Source organism: Epinephelus moara, chromosome 7 (assembly GCF_006386435.1).
Source record: "Epinephelus moara isolate mb chromosome 7, YSFRI_EMoa_1.0, whole genome shotgun sequence".
NCBI classification, from domain to species: domain Eukaryota; kingdom Metazoa; phylum Chordata; class Actinopteri; order Perciformes; family Serranidae; genus Epinephelus; species Epinephelus moara.
The window spans coordinates 734,745-757,529 of NC_065512.1; the positions used below are offsets into that span (position 1 = coordinate 734,745).

Sequence of the window (22,785 nt, forward strand, 5' to 3'; positions counted from 1 at the left end):
GGAGGCTAAACTGTTAGCAGCATTTTCTCTGCCATTGAATCAAGCCTGAACTGAAGGTGCGTGCACGCACATCTACATTTGCCAATAGGAACGCCCTCTCCATGAAATGACATGTGATTGGACAAAGTCTCCTGTCAGGGTGAGATATTCTAAAGCCTCTGCAAATCAGAGGCAGGAGGAGGAGGAGCGGACGTCTAGTGTCCTCTCAGACCACATGAGTCACAATTTGTTCAAAGTTGGGTTTTTGTTTTTCCAAAAGGAAATCACTACTCAGCTGTGACTGGGAGTCACACTGAGCTACACTGAGACTAAATAATATTAAACACACAGAAGTCATATGTCCAAACATGTCCACTGACTGTCCCCGTCTCTGTCTGTCCTCAGGTGACTGCCGACCTGTACCAGGTACTGAGCTCCTATAACTACACACTAGAATACAGAGGTTTGGTCACAGTCAAAGGAAAAGGAGAGATGATGACGTACTTCCTCACCGGTGGACCATCGAGCAGTTAACCCCCCCTCTGACGCCGCCTTGGACATAACGAGCAGGCTCATGGACCTCTGATAGCTCACGGCGGACTGAGACGGACCGCAGTGTCCCTCCTAACAGCGCCGATCCTTTCTTAAACCTTGTGAGGCCACAGCGGGGACGGATGGGAGAACTCATCCCAAAGCTCAGCCTGCAGAGGACACGACCACAAGCGGGACAGGCTCAGCTCGCCTCACTATGAGACCAAAGATATCCGATCAGTGCATGAGGACAGACGTCCCCAGCTGTGAGAGTCTGCGTCCTAATGGAAGAATGTTCTCTGAGAAACTTACTTTGCTTCAATCTGCCAGATCTTAAAGGTTTGGGGACAAACCTGCAGCAGGACATGAACTACGCCACTTCCTGTTTCTCTGCCTTTCTCCTGCTGAACTTTATACGTACATGTAAAACAGACTGTTTTATGTGTATGATTAATGTACTGTATGTGTCCATGTTGTGGCGGTGCAGGTACGAACCTCTGAAGTGTGGACACTCAGCACTGCAGCACATCCGTCCTCTCATCAATATCTGATCACTGCAGTAATACACAGACTGACGGAGGAGTCGCAGTGACGCTACGTGTCCACAGGGGGCGTTTCTGGATGTGAGGGGTCATTGGGCGCTTGATGGGCGTGCCGTTTGGTCTGTGGGCTGTCTGCTCCCGGATCTGACACTGAAACAACATGGCGGCTCATTTGGAAACATTCTGACATTAAAAAACTGTTTACTGAAATGTTTCTGAAACATCTGAGGAAAGAAATAGGACATGAATCAATGGTAAGTTATGAGGTTGTCTGGGAGTTTCCAGAGGCGGCGAGTCACGTACGCTGCCCCTGATTTGCATAAAGAAGCAGAGATTCAACTTTATGCAAATCTCTCAAAACGCACTACAGCAGCTGCTTACAGCGTGGAGGTGACGGATCCTGTGGACACGTACGACACTGCAGTCACACCAAATCTGACGCTGTGGCAAAAACGGAAAAAGTGTTGCAGTGAAAAGTTGAAACAGATTCAACTTTTGGAGAAACACAACCTGACGTCACGCTGCAGGGGCCAATCACATGATCAGCCCACAGTCTGTGTCTATCGTTACATATCACAGTGAGGTGAAGAAATGAAGTATGAACGGCACATGTGTGCTGTGACAGCAGGTCAGGGTCCGCCCCTCCAGGATGTTTCCATCACAACAGTTAACGCAAATTCAGCCACTCACCATAAATTCTGTCCAGTCACCACAATTTAACCACGAATTAGTTTAAAAGAGGTGAAATGTGACGTCACTGTAGAGCTGCGTGCAGCGTGTTGTGTCACTCTGACACTCCTGCTCTCTCTGCACCTGTTACACCCGGTAAAGTTACACAGTCAGGCTAACTGTTAGCATCATACCGCTAACATTACAAAGGTATTAACCTGTCGAACTGCAGAGACGAGCTGTTTGTGTCGGTGTCAGATTGTCTGACGTGTTAGCTCGTGCTGCCCAGGCAGAGAGAGCAGGATGTGAGAGGCTGAAGGAGGCGGTCCTTCAGTGCGGCGCTGCACACAGAAAAAGAGCCGGTGATATCCTCGAAGGACCGACGATCCTTCGAAAACACGCTTTGTGTCAGTGATGATAATCAAAAAGAATTCGACAGATCTTTAAAGGATAACTTCAGCATTTTTCAACATGGACCCTGTTTCCCTGTGTAACTCAGTCAGAGACTGATGTGAACAGCAGTTTTGAAACTGGTCCAGTACTGAGGGAGCAGGCAGCGACCGGCAGGCTGTAATGGAGGCACACGGGGCAACTGAACACCGTCACTGTGTTTGTTAACGTGGTGTCTTTGATCGATGTACACGGTGAAACAGGGTCCATAATGAAAAACGCCAAAGTTATCGTACAAGCAAACATAAACTGACTGAAGACAAAAACTCAGTCGCAGAGATCGGCTTAAAGTGACCCTCCCACACCGCCGCACAACCTGCAGCTGATCGCCACAACGCCTGATTTGGTGTGAACGCAGCCTGAGTTTTGTCTCAGCGATGAAGACAGACGAGAACGTCCCTCACAGACGTTTTATGGTGCGAACAGAGGAAACACTGCGCAGTGTTTACAGAAAGCTTCTCGTATAAAGTCACAAAGTTCCACTAAAGTATCAACAGTAAACACACACACACACACACACACACACACACACACACACACACACACACACACACACTGAGGATGTCAACGAAGAGCTTTTTCTAATCTTCTGCATTTTGTATTTTGACTTGAGAACACCAAACCCTCTGAGATATTTTCAGATTCTATATTTTGTACATTAATATATTAGAGCGCTCTATAAACACCGACGTGTATTCACATGTACATACTGTATCACTCATGGGGGGGGGGGGCGTCCTCTGTAGCTTCAGCAGGTCGACCTTCTCTCCTTCACACAGGAAGTTACCGTTTGCTGACGTCAGACTCAGAGAGTTCGCACTTTGAAAGACAGACTAGAGGACATGAATGCATCTGTCTTTTTTCAGCCGTCCACCCCTCCTGCATTGCCCCCCCCCCCTCCTCGCTTGCTCAATCAGATGGTACGACCCAATGAATGTCCAACGATCTCCGATGAGGCCTTTAATATGAACTCTGTACTGACGGCGGTGATGAAGCTCATCCTGTGGACGGGGAAAGACGAGCCCGTGTGGAAATGTGCCCTTTGATTTTCTAATCAGATGAGTTTTTTTCAGTATTACAGCATCACGCCATCAGACACACTGTCTTTACCTGACGGGTTTATTTCTGTCATCACCAAACACTACAGCTGCTCCTGTTTGTCACTGAGTCACAGTTCAGTCTGCAGCAAACATCTGGACTCAGCGTCAAGTTTTAACTGACAAGACTGACGAATAAATAAATTTGAGACAAAAGCTTGAAGGAATTCTTCGCCTGATAAATGTTCGTACATTAGTTACTGAATTTGTGTGTCTTTGAAATCAGGAAGAAAACTTTGGTTGTCTCACAGTGCTCCATGTTGAATGGAGAATCTGAACATTCTTCATGAACTGAAGTCACAGCGGTCTGAGTTTAAACATCCAGCCTGTATCAAACACAGACTCACACACACATCCTGCAGTTTAATCCAAGTCTCATTGATCCAGTCGTATGATCAGGACTTAAAGGGATAGTGCACCCAAAAATGAAAATTCACTTTTAGAGTCCTCACATCACTTGCAGAGATCCAAGGGGAGAGGAGGTAGCAACACAACTCCACCTANGAGGACTCTAAAACTTCACCTGAGCCTCCCTCGGCATATGGGTGAGTAGATAATGGCTGAATTTTCATTTTTGGGTGCACTATCCCTTTAAGACACGGGCCACCAGAGTGTTTCTGGGCACTTCAACTGAAACACGTGTCCTTGCACACTACTCTGCTCTGCACTAAACCGTTTGTACTTATGTGTTTTAAATCAGTATTCTTTAGCACAACTGCATGTTTGGGACGTACTGAGCACACGTTCTTACAACTGAAGGCGATTTAGATTTAGATTTACTATTTTAAAGCCACAGGAAATGAACTTCATGACCAATTTTACAATAATCAAAACTGAAGGGAAAGAAAACAACAAGTAGAGATGCATGATATTGGATTTTTTTTGCTGATATGTAACAAATCATTTGGCCGATAACCGATCAATATCATATATCCACCTAGTGTCAGTGATCATCATCAAGTCTCTTCTGTAGATGAATTAACATCATATTATACACACAGACTCTGATGGTGACGGCCCACCAGCAGGTGGAGACATGAAACACTGTTCATTGTCTGTGATATTCATCCATTGTGCTAAATAAGAAAAAACATGGCTGATTCTGATGGTTCATTTTAAAGTTAATATCAGCTGATAATGATGACGAGCTGATATTAGCGTGCAGCTCTAAAAACAAGTTTTACGTTTCTCACTTTTGGCACAACATTCACCGAGCTGTTTCAGCCATGCTGCTTAATTTTGGGCAAACAGCCAATTTTCTTTGGATTTTCACCTCCGAGTGTCGTTGGTTCATCATCCTGATCTGTGTGACGTCAGTGTCAGAGGGATTCAGTAAAATATTTTGAATAAATAGATGTTACCAATGATTTTGGGACTTAACAATGCAATGTCAAAACATTCATAAAATCCTACTTCTCATTAACTTATGACATTTCAATACCAGTTAATTCCTCATTATTCGATGCCGTTAAGATTTTAAAAGGATCCTGAGGAACCCTGGAGACACAGGTTATGTTGCATGAGTTGTGTGAGAATTTGTAAACGGATGTTTTGCTGTTTAAGTCAGACCAACGTTCACTTCAGTTCATACAGACTGTTCACCTGTTTGAATTCTTCAGTCACCGTGGAGGCCTGTGAGGAACACACACAGTACTTCATACACTAATGGTCATTTAGCAGGTGAAGTATTTCTTTAAAGAATAAGTTGCTCAATACTTTTTGTTATTGTCAACAAATCTTATGAAAGTATTGAGAGAGAAATATCGCCTCACACACACACTGCGCCCTCATCTCTGAGCTCATTTATTCCTCATGAAAACATGAATCTTTGAAACACTGTAAACTGTTTTTTTTTTTAAGTTAACGTTACTCTGCAGAGCAAATAAAGTTTTTATTGGGACTGTCCGTGTCTCTCCAAATGTCTAAATGTCTGTCTAAATGATCTGCAGCGTTCAGACTCGTCGCTGAGCTGCTTTCAGTGTTTAAACAGAATCTGTTCATTTTAAAGAGTTGTTAGAAATTAATGACTCATTAAATTTGAATTAAAATGTTTCCCAGAAAATACTGAACAAGATAATTAAACATTAACAGATAATTAAATATTAAAACTTATTATTGAAACTAACAGAGCAGCAGCAGGAGCTCTGATTGGCTGGCTGCAACATGTTGGCAGCAGTCTGCCCAATCAGAGCTCCTGCTGCTGCTCTGTGGGTGGGACCACAGTTTGAATATAGGTGACACGATGCTCACAAGACTTAAAATTAAAGTGAAGAGAGACTGTAAATGTTACAGCAGGAAACAGGAGGGGACGCATCAGGCAGACAAGTTACAGTTAAGACCATTTTTAAAAATAATTTGCAGTTCCTGTTTGTAACTCAAATATTAATTAGTAACTTAAAGTCAATATTTTTTGTAATTAAAATTTTGAACGCAACGATCAAAAACAAACAAACAAACAGGAAGTCTGTTAGTTATTGACAGATATTGATAAAGGAAAGCAGCTGTTCAGTCACAGTGAGCTGGTCATTAGTGCAACACGTCACTTTAAGTGAACCATACTGAGTCATCAGTGTCTTTACATGATCAGATCGTTCCCTCCCTCCAGATATTTATTTGATCAAACTGTCTATTTCATCTTTTGAACTGTCCACATATTCAGTGTCAGAGTGTGAGGCTCCTTCCAACACCTGAGAGTCATCAGAGATCGTTATAAGACCAGTTCTTAATATTTTAAATACAAGTTTATTTAGACTGGGCTCTACAGTTTGTCACTGAGGACAGACGGTGTTGATGAACTGAGCAGTTCATTTACAATATCATCCAGAACGTTCCTCCACAGGGAGAAAGTTTAAAGCAAATATTAGGAAATGTATTATATAGATTATAAATTAAATAATTAATTTCATTTAAATTAATTAACTTTTTTTTTACTTTGAGATTTGTAGTACTAAAAGTTTATGCAAATATAATTAAATAAGTTATAATAGCTTTTTAAAACTGTTCAGACTGAATCAGTTTTACTACACAGGCAGTCTTTCGCGCCTGTACCCAGGTCGGACGACCGATTTGCACGTCAGGACCGCTACGGGCCTCCACCAGAGTTTCCTCTGGCTTCGCCCTGCCCACGCATAGTTCACCATTTTTCGGGTCCTATCGCACGCGCTCACGCTCCACCTCCCCGACAGTGCGGGCGAGACGGGCCGGTGGTGCGCCAGGGCCCCCGCGGGGCCGGGATTTTTTATGAGACATATTAAATTATAATTAACAGCGTTCTACTTTAAATTTCTGTGGTTTTGTTTTTAGTTTCCTGTTTGAACAGAAAAATAGAAACTTGACATTAAATCCAAACGTTTGCTGCTTTGAACCTGAAGAATGAATTCAGCCTGTCACTGGTCCAACTGATGGTTCTGTTCTGTAACTGCTGCCACCTTCATCTTCATCATCATCATCATCCCCCCCCCCCCCCCACACACACACACACACACACAGAGACAAACTACTAAACTTAAAGGGGCAGTTCACCCCAAAATCAAAAACACATTCATCCTCTCACCTGTGGAGCTCTTTATCAGTGTGAGCTGCAGAGTGTTGGAGATGTCGAGATGTCTGAGGTCTCTCCAGTGTAACAGATCTAGACGACGCTCAGCAGCAGCTCGTCTGTTTCCACAAATCATGACCTGGTTACTCCAGATAATCCACACAGCTTACTGTCAGCAGTTTCATGTAGGAACTATTTTCTTTCTAACCAATTACACCCCCTAACCGAATCACCGTGCAGAAGGAAGCGTGCATCCTGACTGACAAATACAGCAACACCACAGGTTTTTGAATTGAGGGTGAACAGTCTCTGTTAAAGGTACAGTACGCAGGAACTGTTGGTTTCTGTTTCTGAGCACGTTCAGTGGAGAAAGTGATGTCCAGCCCCAGACTGCAGATCCACCTCACTAGATTTACATTTCTTCTGTGCTGAGTCTACAATGTTCAGAGCTTCCTCTTGGACACCTGCTGCGTACAGTCTGGCACCTGAGGTCTCATTTATAAACACTGTACAATGCACAAAACAAGGCCTGAAAGAGGCGTGCGCCACTTCTCACTCTAAAGCTGTGATGTATAAAACAGACTTGATGGGAGAAACTTTGACCCGTGGTTAAGAACATTTTGGAGACAGATACTGGCGACACAGACGGTGAGGTGGAGCCTGATTGTAGAAACTGTCAAATATTTCTTGGTGCATGTCATTTATGGGTTTGGTCTGTAAGAACATTTTAGTCTGGATCCTTCACACTGTTTTATAAATGAGACCTCAGGTCATGACCTCTCCTGCACACTCTCAGGGCACGCGCCCATAACCTCCCAAGCACCACTAAATAAGACAAAAATCTGAGGACAAACTCACCATCACACTTTCAGTGGGTCATAAATGATAATTGAGAGATGTTACTTTATAAGTCTTGCGAGTTTTTTAGGAGAGTCATGCGTAGTGTACCTTTAAAGCATCATCTCATGAGACTCAGTGACCACAGTGCCACCCTGCACCCATGATTAAATGTGCCATCAGAACCCAGAAGGTTGTAGAGAGAGAGAGCATCAGAGGGCTGAACACTCTGTGAGGTTTCAAGTGTCGACAGCTCACCTGGTTTGTATTTCTACAGCCGAGGACCTTCATGATGTCGTCACAGTGACACAGCGTCTGTGACACAAACATCTTCAGAGTCAAACACCATGGCTTGTTTCTGTCGTCATGCCAACACTATGCTCTTTGCTTTTTTTTTAACAGTCAAATAAACTGCTGATGTTTCACAGGTTCACGATTGAATCTGATTCTTTGCTCCATAATCTGCAGAGTCATCAATTTACATGAACGTCTCAGAACACGTCCAGGCTGTCTGCACCAATCACACACTTACATTTAATTCATTTTAATTACACATTTAAGATCATTTTAAACCAAATTTAAAACTAATTTTTGGACAAATTATTCAAACTTTGCACGTTAATCAGCAGTTTATCTGTAGTCCTGTGAAGAGGAAGGTTTAGTGTCAGAGTTAGACACAGTTAGAGCTGATGTACATTTTTATTTTCAACAGTTAAATGTAAATATGAAGAAACACGACAGAATTAAGTTCAGTATCAGGTTTGAAGATTTGTGACATCAGAGATGAACATTTACACACAGAAGAGCTCGACTCAACAAATTAAAAGATGGATAAATTAAGTAAGATAAAATGTCACAAATTCAAATTTGAAATAAATGACTTAAGGCTGAATATTTATAAAATCAAAGACATTTCCAGACTCTAAAAGGACCTGCAGTCAGCCTGTGTGTGCAGTAGCAAAGCTAAAGGTCCTGCACAGAATCTTGTCTTTTATCCCCTGCAAAATATCATGGCCAAAAGTATGTGGACACACCCCACAGTTTGGGCTTTTGGATCCAAGTCGGGAGCATCTTTATGCTGCAGCATACAGGGATAGTTTAGACAGTGAAGACCTGATTGCCTCCAGGTATGGAAACAGTTTCTGAATGAGAAGCTCAGGTGTCCACATACTTTTGGCCACACAGCAGTGGAAATAAGATGCTTTAAGTGAGAAACTCTCCCTCCTTCAGAGCATCTTGTGCATCAGTGTTGACGTGTGTGCTCTGAGCTGAGCTGTGACGGTTCGACACTCGGCTGACCAACAGGTGGCAGCAGAACCACATCACCGAGTCTAACCGCGGAGTCCTTTGTCTTCTTCTTCTTCAGCCTCATCAGTGTTTATATATATGATGGAGGAGCTGCAGCTAAATGCTAATCTGCTGATTAGCACCCTGAGTGTTGCTTCATCCATTACAGCTTTAATTTCTCTATTTACACACAAGTCAAATCACCAGGCATCACATTTAGATTCTGATTGGTCCGTTAATTCAATAACCTGTGATATGCATTTTAACAGCAGAGCTGGACAATTATTAAAAATAAAGTCTCCTCATTTAAACAGATCAAGTTTAAGGACATGAGGACTGATCAGTGACGGGGTCAAAGGTCACTGACTGCAGGAAGTAACCACAGTGCAGGCTTTAATCATGACAACTCAACACATGTAGGAACAAACTAAACCCTCAGACTTAAAGGAGAGTGTTGGTATGTACAAACCTGGACCCGTCTCTCCCTCGTTTTTAAGTGATAAAGGGGAACAACAGTTTCTGAAATCAGTCCAGTGCTGAGTGACACAGCTGCAGCAGCAAAACCTGCTGCACTGTCAACCCTGCAGGCAACTGAGCTCCATGAACGTACGTCCACTGAAAGTGTTTTTGCAGCTGACAGGATCAGATTGTTATTCTGAGTGTTGTGTAAAGGATCACACATCTATTTGTTAGAGTAAGATCCTTTTAGTTTGACCACAAACAGCCCCAAATCACCATCATCACACCCACCAGACTCAGTTTAAATAAACAGTCATTTAATCATTGTTAAACTCAGTTTGTTCAGAGTCACAAAGCAAAATAAAACTCACTGAAACTGTCTCAGTTTGTTTCTTCAATTCTCTGACAATCACCGACTCTGGTTTGGTTGATATAAACTCTCAATTCATCCAGTTAGATGTGAAAAATATACAAACTTTATACACATGCTAAAATGTCTGTTTATTTAAATGGAATCTGGCGATGGTGATTTTACAGTTGTTTCTGGTTAAACAACATGGAGCTTACTCCTCAACAAAAAGCTCGATCTCTGAAGGCTTCTTTCATAATGTAGTCAGACACTTGAGGTGCGTTCACACCTGACCTGTTTGGCTCAGTTTAAACTAACTCAGGTCTGTTTGTGCAGTTAGTACGGTTCGTTTGGGCTGGTGTCAAAGCTGTCAATCAAACCCTGGTGCAAACCAAACAACCGAACCGAGGCCGCTCCAAAAGGTGGCTCTGGGTCCGCCTCCAGCTGACTCTGGTGTGGTTCGTTTGTGGTGTGACAAGACGAACTAATCACAGGATTCTATGAAGCAGATCTGTGATTTTAGCAACAGCTGAACCAAAAATAAATCCATCTGCTGATCCTGAACCTGTCTGCCATCTCATCACTGATCCTGGAAACTGATTGATGCGTATATCCCATAACCCAGTGGTGCCCAACTGGTGGGGCGACTCATGGGTCCATTCTACTGGACCATAGGTGGCTCTGAAATGTTTGTAAAAAACACAATTCATTTTGAAGTACAGTGAATTTCTGGCCTCAGAGCTTTTATTTTGAAGAGCTGTTTCCTGCTGCAGAGTGAGTGACTAACGGACAGATACTTGACAGAGACACACAAGTGTGATGCTAAATGTGTTAAACTGTGACGACCTTGAACTGATGACTGGGGACAAATCTGGACCAGCTGGGAACCACTGCTGTAACCTACTGATGCTGATGCACACATGTAACCATGGTAACACAGATGCAGGTCAGCGAGGGTATTTGCTCTGATTAAAGCTGTTCAAACTGCCATCACTGTATCGACTATGTGTGGACCCACAGTCTAAAGCCCAGAATCATTTCTGTGCTTCCTGTGTTAGTCATTATTCACAACATGCAGCTGATCTGCAGTCTGATGTTAACAACGCTGACAGTCAGTCAGGTGTTTCTCTGTGAGCTCTCAGAAACAGAAACACTTCAGAAGCTGCTGCACAAACTTCTGTTTGATTTCCACACCTGGGTCCTGATGACGCCAAAACTGTCCAATCAACCAGTCACCTGTCAGTCGGCACAACTTCCTGTTTACTCCTCTTGGTTTGTTTGCAACAAGTCTCTGGTGCGACCACATGAACCAAAGTACAGGTGTGAACGCAGCCTGAGAACACTGTGAGCCTGTCAGTGGCAAAAACAAAGACTTTAAGTGAACAGAAATTGACAATGTTTCGCCCGTGTGGCCCTGTCGCTCAATACTGATCAGTTTTTAAAACACAGTTGTTCCCGTTCATCACTTGGACACAAAAACATGGTAGTTACCCTTTAATGATTGTGACCTTTCTCCAGCACCAACCTGAGACCTGCGTGATCTCAGCCATGAGAGGATTATCACCACTGATGTTCACTTGTAGCTCCCTGACTTCAAATTGTTCAAGTGCTCAGCAATTTACACCTACAGCAGCCATTATTCATTAAAGCCACATATATTCTGCACAAACACATCCCTGCTCCATTAATCCACAGCTGGAGGAAAAGTGCTGTTCCTTAAAATGAGGCCGCGACAAACAAAATATATTATAATCATATTCATAAGTACCTCCTGCCATCAGTGGTGGAAAACAAAGAGTGCTTTCTTGAGAAGTGTTTGAGCTACCTCTGAATCATGAGGCAATCTGTTGCTTGTTGCTGCTCCAGAGAGAAGAAATGAGTTTGGGGGAGGGGAATAAACTAAACTCAGCATTTTAGCAGCTGAAACTCTGCTGCTCATTTACTGCAGGCTGCACGCTGCAGGCTCCAAGGTTAGCTAAATGTTTCCTTTAAATTACAGAGGACGTGGATCTGATATCTCTTTTATTACAGGATGCTTTGAATCTCTTTCATAATTCATTTTTTCCACAATCAGAGCAACACACGCATCAGATCTCATCGCCTCGTTAAGCCCCCAGCAGCACTGCCATAAAAACACCAACACATGGAAATCATTGTGATGGTAATGTCCCACATTTCTTTAATGTTCAATCTTCCATAGTCGAGCTCAAAGACAGTGAGTCCTGATACCAGAGCAGATGTGTTTCAGGAGGACTGAAGACCAGATCACATCAAGATAAATCTGTGTGTTGTCATGTGCAACAGGATGTGGACAAAATTCACTTCTGGTCTCAGCCCAGTCGCCAGAACAATATGTTTCATACGCATCATGTTGATCTTTCTAAAGTGACGGAGTTTATGAGCTGACTTGACGATATGGAGGATGGCGTGTCTAAGTTTTAGATCAAGACTCCGTTCAAGACCAACAAACTACAAAACCAGTTGTCTTTTAGCAAATCATCACAGCGTTGACAGCGGCTTTTTAACCACCAGCTGTGTTTTTGTAGTGACCTGTTGCCACGAAGAATGGTTGGTCTTTACCAACGAGACATCGCTGCATTTTCTGTTGAGATGATGCCAAGAAAAGCGGTTGTTCAGTAATGAGTCATTCCAGTGTCATTCCATTTTTTGCCGGGACAGTGCCACAAAAAGTGGTTGGTTTTTACCGAGACAGTGCTGCATTTCCTGTTGGTATAGTGCCACCAAAACTGGGTATTTTAAGCCAAAACATGATCTTTTTCCAACCATAACCAAGCGCCTCCCGTTCCATCACCAAATCACAGCGTAGAAACCTAAGCTGTAACATTACAAAGCCAGCCTTTATTCTGGTGACTGGGCTGAGCCTCAGACATGCTTTAAGTCCATCAGTTCCCATTTCTGATCAAATCTTTTCTTTCCCAGATTTTCATTTGCTGAATTTGACATTAGAAGTAATTGATCAAATGTTTCTGTGCTCTAATCATGAGTGGGGAACTCAAAAGGTGTAATATTACATTCTGGTGTGAAATTAAACAAATTAAAAAGTGAAAAGTTTGTACAACAACACACACATTTCTTTTTTTAGCAGTTCATTTCCAAATTTCAAAGAGCCAGAAATGATCACACTCATTTTCCATACTTGGATAAACCAGTAGAAAAGCCTTAGATTTTATTGTTCCTGTTTTACACAACCCACCCACACTCCACATTTACTGTGCTGAGGAAGAGGAGGATGTGAACACAAACACTCTGAGCCAGTGAAGCTCAGATCAGATCCAGTCCGGTCCCAGCCATATTGTGAAACGAGCCATTAGGTCATGTAGGTGTGGTTCTGCTGTTGGAAGGCAACAGAACATTGGGAGAGCGCGATGATGAATCATAACGAGGCTGAAGTGTTGCAGCGGTCCCCCGACAGATCTGTAGTGCAGATGCCAGATGGACGTGGAGCGGAGCTGTGCAGCTATACTGTCTTTTATTTTCACTTTTTACTTCATCCAGTGAGAGAGAGATTTAAAATAAAAGACGTTCTGGCACAACTGTTGAGTCCTCATGAACAATGAACAATAAAAGCATGACTCAGTCCCATGCTCCAGTTGTTTGCTGTTATTGTTGGGAAAGTGCAGGAAGCCAGGGAATCTTCCCATAATTCTCTGAACAGATCTCACACTGCCTAATAATGATGAATGTGACATCTCCTGACTGAAACCATGTTAAGTGTGAACACTGAGCTAATATCCCAAACACAGGCAGAGGGTGAGACGAGTCTCTGCCTCCTTCAGTGGCAGACGCAGCCATGTCTGAGCCCAGGGACTCGCAGGAAGGAAAGCACGCCACAGGCTGCTCAGATGATACGGGCTGCCTCTGGCCTTGACAACACAGCTACGCATCTCTACTGCTGCCAACACAGACCTGTTTATTAACATAGTCACTTGACACTGGCATATGCTGGAGGCTGTGTGGGCGAGGAAGGAGGATTTGAATGCAAACAGACTGGCGTCTAGTTGTCACAACTGCTCCTGAAGACACAAACAGTCGGCCTTTAAAATACAAATCATAAAACAAATTAAAGTAATAAAATCTTTCTAATTTTTCATTGAACAATAAGTAAATAAATAGCAAAATTAACTGTCTATAAAATTACAAATATCTGCAAAATAAAGTCATTTGCTGCTGAAAACACCAGAGACTGAAATGAGAGCTTCGAACACAAACACAAGGCAGCGTTGCATAGTTTTAAAACCACGACTGAAACCAGAGTCCTGCACAAGGTCAGGTTCACACCTGTGCACGTGCAAAAAGTGCATGTGACAGACAGAAGCACACGCAGCACTAGGTGGATGTGGTGACGTAAATCAGAGCCCTGCATCAGGTCGATGACCTCGCAGGTGACCCACACATAAGGTGAATCATTGGGTCAGATTGCCAACATCTGATGGTAAATAAATAAAAATAAAATACTAATTTAATGTCTTAAGCCTGTCTGGAATATGAGAGCTGCTCCAATCAGGTGCGTTGCTAACAGACACGTTAACATGTAAGCTGTGGAGATGTGCTGCTCAGTTTGAGAATCAGCAACGGTTTGTTTTTCCTGAACTACCTTTGTTTCAAAATATATGATCTTAGTTTCACATGTATGAAACATGCTGCCTGACTGAATTATTCAAACAGGTTATGGATTTGAAGTTTGGGGTCGACGGCAAATCGTGTGTTGGTGTTTCATGACACAGACACAGCTGTACGCTGTTTAACATGTGTTTAGCCTTCATGGGCTGTAGACTGAGCTCAAGGAAATAAAAGTGCTGGATATGACCAACCACAAATATGTCTCTCTACCTCGAGCATCACAAGCTTTCATGAAAAGTCTGGTCAAATTCTTAAAGGCAGCACACACTGTATCTCATGCACATTAAGGTGTGAGACTGGGAGGTTGTGTATTTGTAAAACTAAAGCGCTTCAAACAGAGGCTACATCCACACCAATATATTTTCATTTTGAAATGCCATCTTAAAATGAAGTCAATCTCCGTACACACAGGCTTTTGAGCACTGTTTCAGGGATAATCTCCGTCTCTACTGACACCCCTAACAACGCGCATCACATGACCAGTCACACAGGTGGGGAGCAGACGGTCTACTCTTGGTTTGCTGTCACTGAGAGTAACATGAGCATACGGTGGTCAAGGCGGCGGGAAATGTTGATTGTGAGTCACTGCAAAGCAAATATGGCGGCACATGAAACCATGGAGGAAACCGTGGCATGAGAGGAGTACATACACAAGAAGGATGACATCACAGAAAGTATGTAGGCCTGGGAAACTCCCCAAAAACAAAGTATGGCATAGTTTAGCAGGACGCAGCAGTGCACGCTTTAACAGGGGTCAGAAGTGTCTTCAAAAGATTTAGAGGTTCAAATACGCCAGAGTAGTTTGGATACTAGAGGTGAGGAAAATCAATTCTCAGGTGCATCACGATGTGGACGATTCAGCATCAATTCAAAAATCAATAATCTTAATGTTTTTTTAATAACTTGATGTTGACGGAATGAAAGAGGCAGAAATCAACCACGAGAGCAGGGCAGCACCCGCACAGTCTACAGTGCAGCACACGCTGGAGTTAACCTGTGATTCATCCTCACAGACGGCAGCAGTGTCAAGCTTGTTTTAATGTCTAAATACATCTGCAAGGTGAACATGAAGTGTTTTGTGAGTATTTTCTACGCCATCACCCAGAGACGAACGTTAATAGAACGGAGAAACGATCAGCAGTAACAGAAACAAGCGAGACCGACTGACCAACACTCACTGCAGCATTAACCAACTTCAACCACTTCAACCTGGTGCGCTCAGCGTCTTGGCTCCTCCCAGAGGGAACATTCAGCAGAGAGGCTCCTCCCACTGATGAAGACATAATGTTAACAGAACAGTGGATCACTCCACCTCCCCGTCATTTTGTTATTCACATACAGGCAGACTGAAAGGTGCGTTCAAATTAATTAATTAATGCAGTTCACGTGTTAAAATAAAAAGGCTACGAACCATTTACTGTTCAACAATACGTAGTAACTTCACACTATTTCCAGTGAACATTACAGGATGTATTCACTGGACACTAAGCTGATATAAATATCCCACTAAAGTTTAGTTTGTGTAACAGCAGATGGAAACAATCTGACTGGTTTAAAGCTCAGGAGTGGAAACATCTTGGCTGTCACACTGTCTGCAAGTAATTTCATCTGTTAATTTCATTATGGATCACTACAGATAAAGTATGATATGTTTTAAAAGCAGTAAGCAGTCACACAGTGAGAAAAATTAATTATGTATAGAAATCAAACATGATTGAATCCTGAGGTGTCTGGAGATTACCGCCCCCAGTGGACACCAGGCCTAAACGCAGCAGAAGTTATTTGTTTTAAACTCTATTAGTGAGGATGTAGCCTGAGTGTGCAGCCTGGATACATGTTGTATGTAACAGATTCTCAGCTGTGCAGGAGCAGGGAGAACATGGGTTAGTAAAACCAGACATATGCAGGACTCTGACCTGAACTACGGCTGCACTGACAGGAAGTAAAGCAAACATTTTATCACACAATGGTGGATCGATGCCAACGCTCCAAATGAATCCAGTAAAGTCCATGAATGGTTGAGGCTGCGGCAGAGTTCCCACACTGAGACGTGTCCACGGCTGCTGGATGAAGCCAACAGCACCATGTTTTGGTTTCTCTTCCTGAAGCAGGAGGACAGTTTTGCTTGTTTCCACTTTGTCCCCAGTGTTGTCTCTGTCGCTGTATTTCCAGGACGTGTGGGGGACCGTGTGAATGTAGGCCCTTATGTTCTTTGTGTTTAAGGTCTCTGTCAGACATTGTAGTCTGGCGCTTTGCCCAGCGGCTGCCTCAGTCTGATCTGCAGGGTCATGAAGGCCCCCACCGCCACATGGAAGAGGATCTGCCACATGTTCCTCAGTTCATACAGATACATGTTGGACAGACAGATGAGTGCAAACGCCAGGAAAGACTTACTGTTCCTCCACACAGAGAAGTAGGCAAACAGGTAGCACTGAAAGCAGAACGCACAGGAGAATATGAATGCTGCACAGTCTGTGTGTGACTGACATTGACCAGTGACATGTTTTCATCATTAATGTCCTTCACGGGACAACAAGTCTGCTCAGTAAGTAAGAAATCCCGTCTGATAACTTTGTCTCGCCATCACTCTACCAATTTGTGGTGCTCCATTTAGTACCAGGAGCTGCACAAAAGGAGCTGATGAAAATGTTTTAGAGACGGTAGTGGGGTGAAAGGCATTGAGCTTTTGCTAATGTTAGTCTCGCTGACAAGCTGCTGAGCTGTAAAGTGCAGGGCTGTTAGTCAGCCAGTCAGCCGGTGATGGGCTGCTCTTACCGCAGACTATCACTTACCTGATACAGACAGGCCGCTGTGCCGAGGAAGAAGGCAATCACATAATTAAAGTCTTCATCATCGTTCTACAGGCAGGAAGAAAAGGCATTTTTTCAGAACTAGTCGTCTACGTCTAGACGAGGCATCACAAAACCAATATGACTAGAAAATTAATTACAAATTCTTTTCATTTAGCCTCATTTAATTTAATAGAGTTTGATATGACATCAAGGACAGAGTGGGCGGCAGATGGCCGACTGAAAATTCAGGTTAATGACAATTTGGACTTTGTTTTGGTCGTTTCTGTTTGATGATGTTGGGACAGTGAAGTCAGGCGGGCAGGAAACACAGCTAGTGTTAGATCAGACAGGTAAGAGACGGATCATCTGAACCACTGTACTCAGAGGTGACACCAAAAGTAGGCTCACAGAATTATTCCCTAACTGCACAAGAACAGCTACAGAGATACAGGACATTAGAGCTGAGCCAGGATCAGGCCTGTCACCAGAATTATGTTTCTGACTTATCATACGACACATGAACACGACCTTCATCATGTTGCAGTTGTGTTTACATAAGAATGTCGCCAACATGATGTCAGAATAAACAGCAGGACTTGAGCGCAGCGTTTTTCCCGCCTACTTGTCTGTGAGTCTGATAATAAAACACTTCAAAGACGACACAGTGCAGCTTCCTGGTAGCCTGCAGCTGCATTTTTGGAGCTGGAGTCCTTAGCTTGCAGACCTCTGACAACGAGCCACAAAGCCTGTAGTTGGTAGTTTTAACCTCCAACAACTTCCTCCTTCACTCTGTAAATCCAGCAGCAAACAGCCGGCACTCAGGCCATCAATACCTGAAGCACAGTGTCCGGATTATAAAGGTAACTGCAGTGTTAATGTAGCTTCACTAAGCTTGTCTATAGTCACGAGGCATCACTTGGTTTAGTTTCTGTCGGCCAAATTCTGTATTCGGGCTCTGACACATCAAGCCGACAGTCGTCTGTCAGTCAGGGTCTGGCATCCTAGTTTTTGTGGTGTATCCTGCCCTGTTGGAACTAGTCGGCCCTTTTCAGGTGTTCTTTGGCTGATTCAGCACGTTGGATCTGCAGCAGACCCGGCAGAGTCCAGAAGGTTTTTATTTTTAGCCCTTGAGTTTTGCAGAAAGTTCACGATTGCTTGTGTTGTTGTTCACAAGCTGTAAATATCCTTTGTTCTGGGTTGTGTTGTTAAAGTGCTAACTGGCTAACTCACATCTTGAATCCGACCTGTTGGTCCTCCTATTTCCCTTTTTGAAAGACGAATACAGACTACTGCTGTATGTCAATTACAGTATAATAATCAGGTTATCTGACTTAAACCAAAGTCCTCACAAAGAGCACAATGTGTGCAAAATTTCTGGAAAGACACTGTAATTTAAATTGTAACAAAAATAAGATAAAACAGAAATATATAATAAATATATTCTCTATGTTGGTCTACAAGAGACTCTTCCTCTTGGTGTACATTCTGTTCTGTATATGTGGTGTTGGTTTAATCAGTTTTCACTTTGTATAGAGAGTTATTTCTTCTCAAGCCGTCACAGAACACACGTGTCAGTTGGTCGTAGGCTGTGATCTTTGTGGTGTGTTCATGTGCAACTGTTTCGCCAAGACACAATGACATGAGGTGACGTGAGGTGACGATACAGCTGGTCTTTGCTGCCACCAGTTCTTTGGTGTTTGCTTGGTGTGTCTGGGCCTTTCAGTCTCAAACTGAGTAAATTTGGGGCACTGCCAGTTTATATACACTTATTTTTTGAAAAATATGTTTAATATATTTTCATATTCCGATGTCTGAGTATTCTTACGAATTAAAAGTTCTTTGCTCTTTGAGAGGGTGAACTTGCATCATTATATCAGCGGCACATGCTGGTCTCAAAATGACAATAATAACTTTTATTGCAATTATTTCTGGACGATTTATTGTCCAAACAAATAGTTATGGTGCGAGGCCGAGTCAGAGAGCTGCTCTGTAAACTGTGACGGTCATAATTCTACAGATTGCTTTCATGTTTCCTGATTAATAAAATAAATTTTAACTAACCTGGATGTTTGTTTAAAACCTGTCTGATCATGTGACTGCTCGTGTTTCCTGTGCCGTCTGACCTCCTTTTAAGAAATTACCCAGATGTACAGAATTAAGTGAAGTGTGTTACTGTCACCACTGACAAACTGTGACAGTATGACTCAGGTTATATGAAACCTGAGGACACGTCCTCACCTGCAGTATGCTCTCTATAGCGTGGACTCCTCGCAGCAGGTTGAGGCCTCCACAGAGGATACTGAGCACACAGGACACGATGCCTGAGAGAGTCACTGGCTCCAACATCTGTGTGGGAGCTGAAGAGAGAGGAAGGACGTGGTATTACAGACTCAGCAAAATGTTCCTGACAAATGAACTACAGAAACATTACGAAGAAAATCTGCTTTCCAAAGGACAAAACACACGCACATTTTCTAAATGTAATTATTTATGAAGACTTTTATTCACAGGATAAAAGAATAAATCCATGAATAGCAATGAAGAGCCGAGCAAGCACTGCTTTTAAATCTTGTGACTTCCAGAATACTCTGGCGCAGGAAAAGAAGAGATGCGTCACTATTATCAGATTAGCATACTTCATCCCTCAGGACAAAATGATTTATGTTCTCAGAAAACGGAGACTGACAAGGGCAACCAACAGAAAGGGAGCAAAGCGTGGAGAGCTGCCCTGAAGAGGATGTCAGGGGGAACACAAGCGCTATAAATGACCCGAGGTGGCATCACTTAGCTTGGGGCAGCTGAGGTGTGACGGTGCGTACAAGAGGGCTGTTGTTGTCTGGTGGAGCTGAGGGGTAGCAGGGCGGAGCCACAGAGCAACAGTGGAGCTGTCTGACTATCTGACCAACATACAGTATAACCAAAGGATCATTATTTTTCTTTTTGTTTCACAGATTTTATTATGAAAACACCTCGGGCCTGTTCAAACGATCTATAGCTTATGGTCTTAAGAGCATTTAGAGCATCTCCAGCTCCACTTAAGTTAAACGGCGCATAGTCTGGACACAAAGTGAGGCACAAGGGGCAAAGAGATTGTATTTAGTCCCTTATTTAATCATGTGTGTGTTCTGGGCGTAACATGAATTCAGCCTATCAGAATGTCATCTCCCATTCCCTTTAGGTCAATGGGAGGTCAGGTCCGCCTGCACCTGGTGCTCTGATATTTACATGGCGGGTGCAGCAGATCGGAGGAGCAAGCAGTTTCCTGCTGAGAGTAAAACATTAAGGGGTCGTACACATGCCGCCTTTTTGCGCCATGAAATTCATAATTTCAAATGTAGACGCACAGCAGGCGCCTGACAAAAATGCACAAATGGGATGAATTCTGGTGCTGCAACGTTACAACAAACATGTGGCTTCTAAAGGCTGGATGTGACCTGGTCGCAAACACAACTTGTGTTTTTAGGCAGCGACATGAAGAAAGACAGATGCAGCGTTGCATCCAGTTGTGTTCCTTTACTGGTGTTTCTGAGGAAATCACCAGTGACCTTTATATATCATTGTGTTACAGAGACCAGTGCTCCCAGTGCTGACAGCACCAGATAAGATGAGATGAAACTTTATTGATTGTAGTTAGCATGACAATACAAACCTCTTTTATACTCAGGTGAGGTTCGTGTGTGTGTGTGTGTGTGTGTGCGGCAGCTCATGTCCTACCAATGCCTTTGTATTTAGAGGGCGTGTGCACTGAGAATCCATTGATAGCCCGCAGGTCCTCAGGGGAGAGCTGGTAGGGCGGTCGCAGCTTGATCTCTGTCTGCATGTCAGCCAGGTTGATCTTTGTGGACAGGGAACGTGGGCTGTTGTAGCGCTGTTTGGTCTTCTGGATGAAGGTGTCTGATGGATGAAAGTCAGCACAACAACATGGTGGTTAAAACACAGCGAGCCAAACAAGGAGACAAACACATCATTTGTAAGTACGAGGCCGACCTGCTCTCAGGCTTAAAGCAAGATTTATGTCTTTGAGTTAGTGGATTATCTCTGACATGATTCAGTTTCTATCAACACTGATTTATTGTTTTAATCATTTATGAAGTTCAGATGCAAAACATTCTCTGGTTTCACAGTTTAAAGTCTAATGATCTGCTGTTTCTGCTTTTATATCATTTTAAACAGAATATCTTTGGGTGTTGGATCATAGAAGACATCTGTACATGCCCACTGGGCCGTTAAGATGCTGCAGTGGACATTTTACACACTGGACAATTAATAAAACAGACGAATATAAAATGGCAGCATTAATGCAGCTCTGCTGAGGAGTCATTTTGTGAGGAAATATTGTTAATTATTTTTGGTGCAACCACTTTTAGGAATCCTTCAACCTTATTTCATACATTTCCCAGAATACTCTTTGATGAGCTTGAGACTATGCACCTAGTTAAATTTAGGCATTGTTAGAAATTCAAACTCATGTTGGATGTGATCAACACAAACAAAGAACAGTGATTTTTCCCCTGTAACTTGACCAACTTGCCCGGTGTAAACACGATTGTCGATGCTAATGACCTTGTCCTCCAGACCTCCTAACGTCTCTATGGTTACATGGCGGGATGATGAAAGCGTACAAGATTCTAGACGACTACAACTATTTTGTGTGGCTGGGTTCACGACTAAAGTGACTGCCGTCTTGGTTTTGGCTGAGTGAGTAAATGTGTGTGAGTTTAACTGTCTTTTATATCTAAACAACAGGCTAATGTTACTAGCTAACATTAGCTAACTTCAGCTACTATTTTTTAACCACTACGGGTCTGTGTGGTGAAACAGCGTTAAAAATCTGGGTTGTGGCTACATGTAAGACTAGGGAGACATCTTAAGGTTTTTTTAGCATCGGCCTCTGGATTTAAAGAGTTCCTCACCCTTTCATCGTCGCTTACAAACATGCCAGAGTTATCTTTTCTGCTTTGTATCTCTGGTGATAATCAACACAGTACGAGCCGACTGTCAAAGGGTTACAGTATAATCTTATCTTATCCGTTTTGTACATGTTCACTTTGTTAATTTAAAAAGAAAATAAATAAATAAAAAAATTGGTTTGTCATCTTTGTTTCCAATGATGTGCCCATATAATCGTGCATCCCAATTAGTAAGTGCGTCACTTCAGGAATGAACGGGGGCGTCTGCTGCACACAATGTTTTTGTCTACCAGAAATGGTGGTTTTGGAGCAGTGCGGCTCAAACCAGCAGATGGTGGGACGACTTCGATTAGGATCGTTGTCGATGACGAGGGGAAGGAAAACTTTTGCATGTGCAGATCATCACTGGTATCTTTGACCGAGCACTGTCAACAGTCATGATGAGATCTCCAGTAGGGAAACAAGAGCCTGTACACTAACCGAGCTGTGTGTCACAAGGGGAAGCTGTGGAAGACATTTTTGCAATCTCCTGCAGACAAGGATGTTTGGACAGATTTTTTTTTTTGAAAAAAAGGGGAAAATATCAGTTTTCTAAAATACCTATAGTTGTGTAGACGGGGTTTTATTTTGGATCTGTTCCCTGTATTACTGCAGGGCAATGACATCATAGGTTAATTATGTGACAGTCAGCTGTAATGTGCAGT

General features: G+C 43.0%; 2 protein-coding genes across 6 annotated transcripts in view; one reads left to right on the top strand and one right to left on the bottom strand.

The window, feature by feature from the left end:
• adcy5 (adenylate cyclase 5) overlaps positions 1-3,739 on the top strand; it is a 117,021-nt gene extending 113,282 nt beyond the window's left edge. For both annotated transcript variants that reach the window (XM_050049431.1, XM_050049432.1), the window contains exon 21: positions 385-3,739. In XM_050049431.1, coding sequence (XP_049905388.1) covers positions 385-513 — 129 coding nt within the window. In that variant the 3' untranslated portion in view covers positions 514-3,739. The remainder of the gene's footprint in view (positions 1-384) is intronic.
• The window catches only part of sec22a (SEC22 homolog A, vesicle trafficking protein), a 104,876-nt gene that overhangs the window by 75,620 nt on the left and 6,471 nt on the right, over positions 1-22,785 (bottom strand). The window contains exons 4-7 of one of the 4 annotated variants that reach the window (XR_007570271.1): positions 20,886-21,065; positions 19,410-19,528; positions 17,172-17,237; positions 15,589-16,810 (exon numbers count right to left, since the gene is read on the bottom strand). Coding sequence is in view for 3 of the 4 variants with exons in the window: in XM_050049488.1 (XP_049905445.1) it covers positions 16,610-16,810; positions 17,172-17,237; positions 19,410-19,528; positions 20,886-21,065 (566 nt within the window). In the remaining variant the exon portion in view is untranslated. Of the gene's footprint in view, positions 1-12,885; positions 16,811-17,171; positions 17,238-19,409; positions 19,529-20,885; positions 21,066-22,785 lie in introns of those variants that run through there. The other 3 variants (XM_050049491.1, XM_050049488.1, XM_050049490.1) reach the window with 3 other exon arrangements.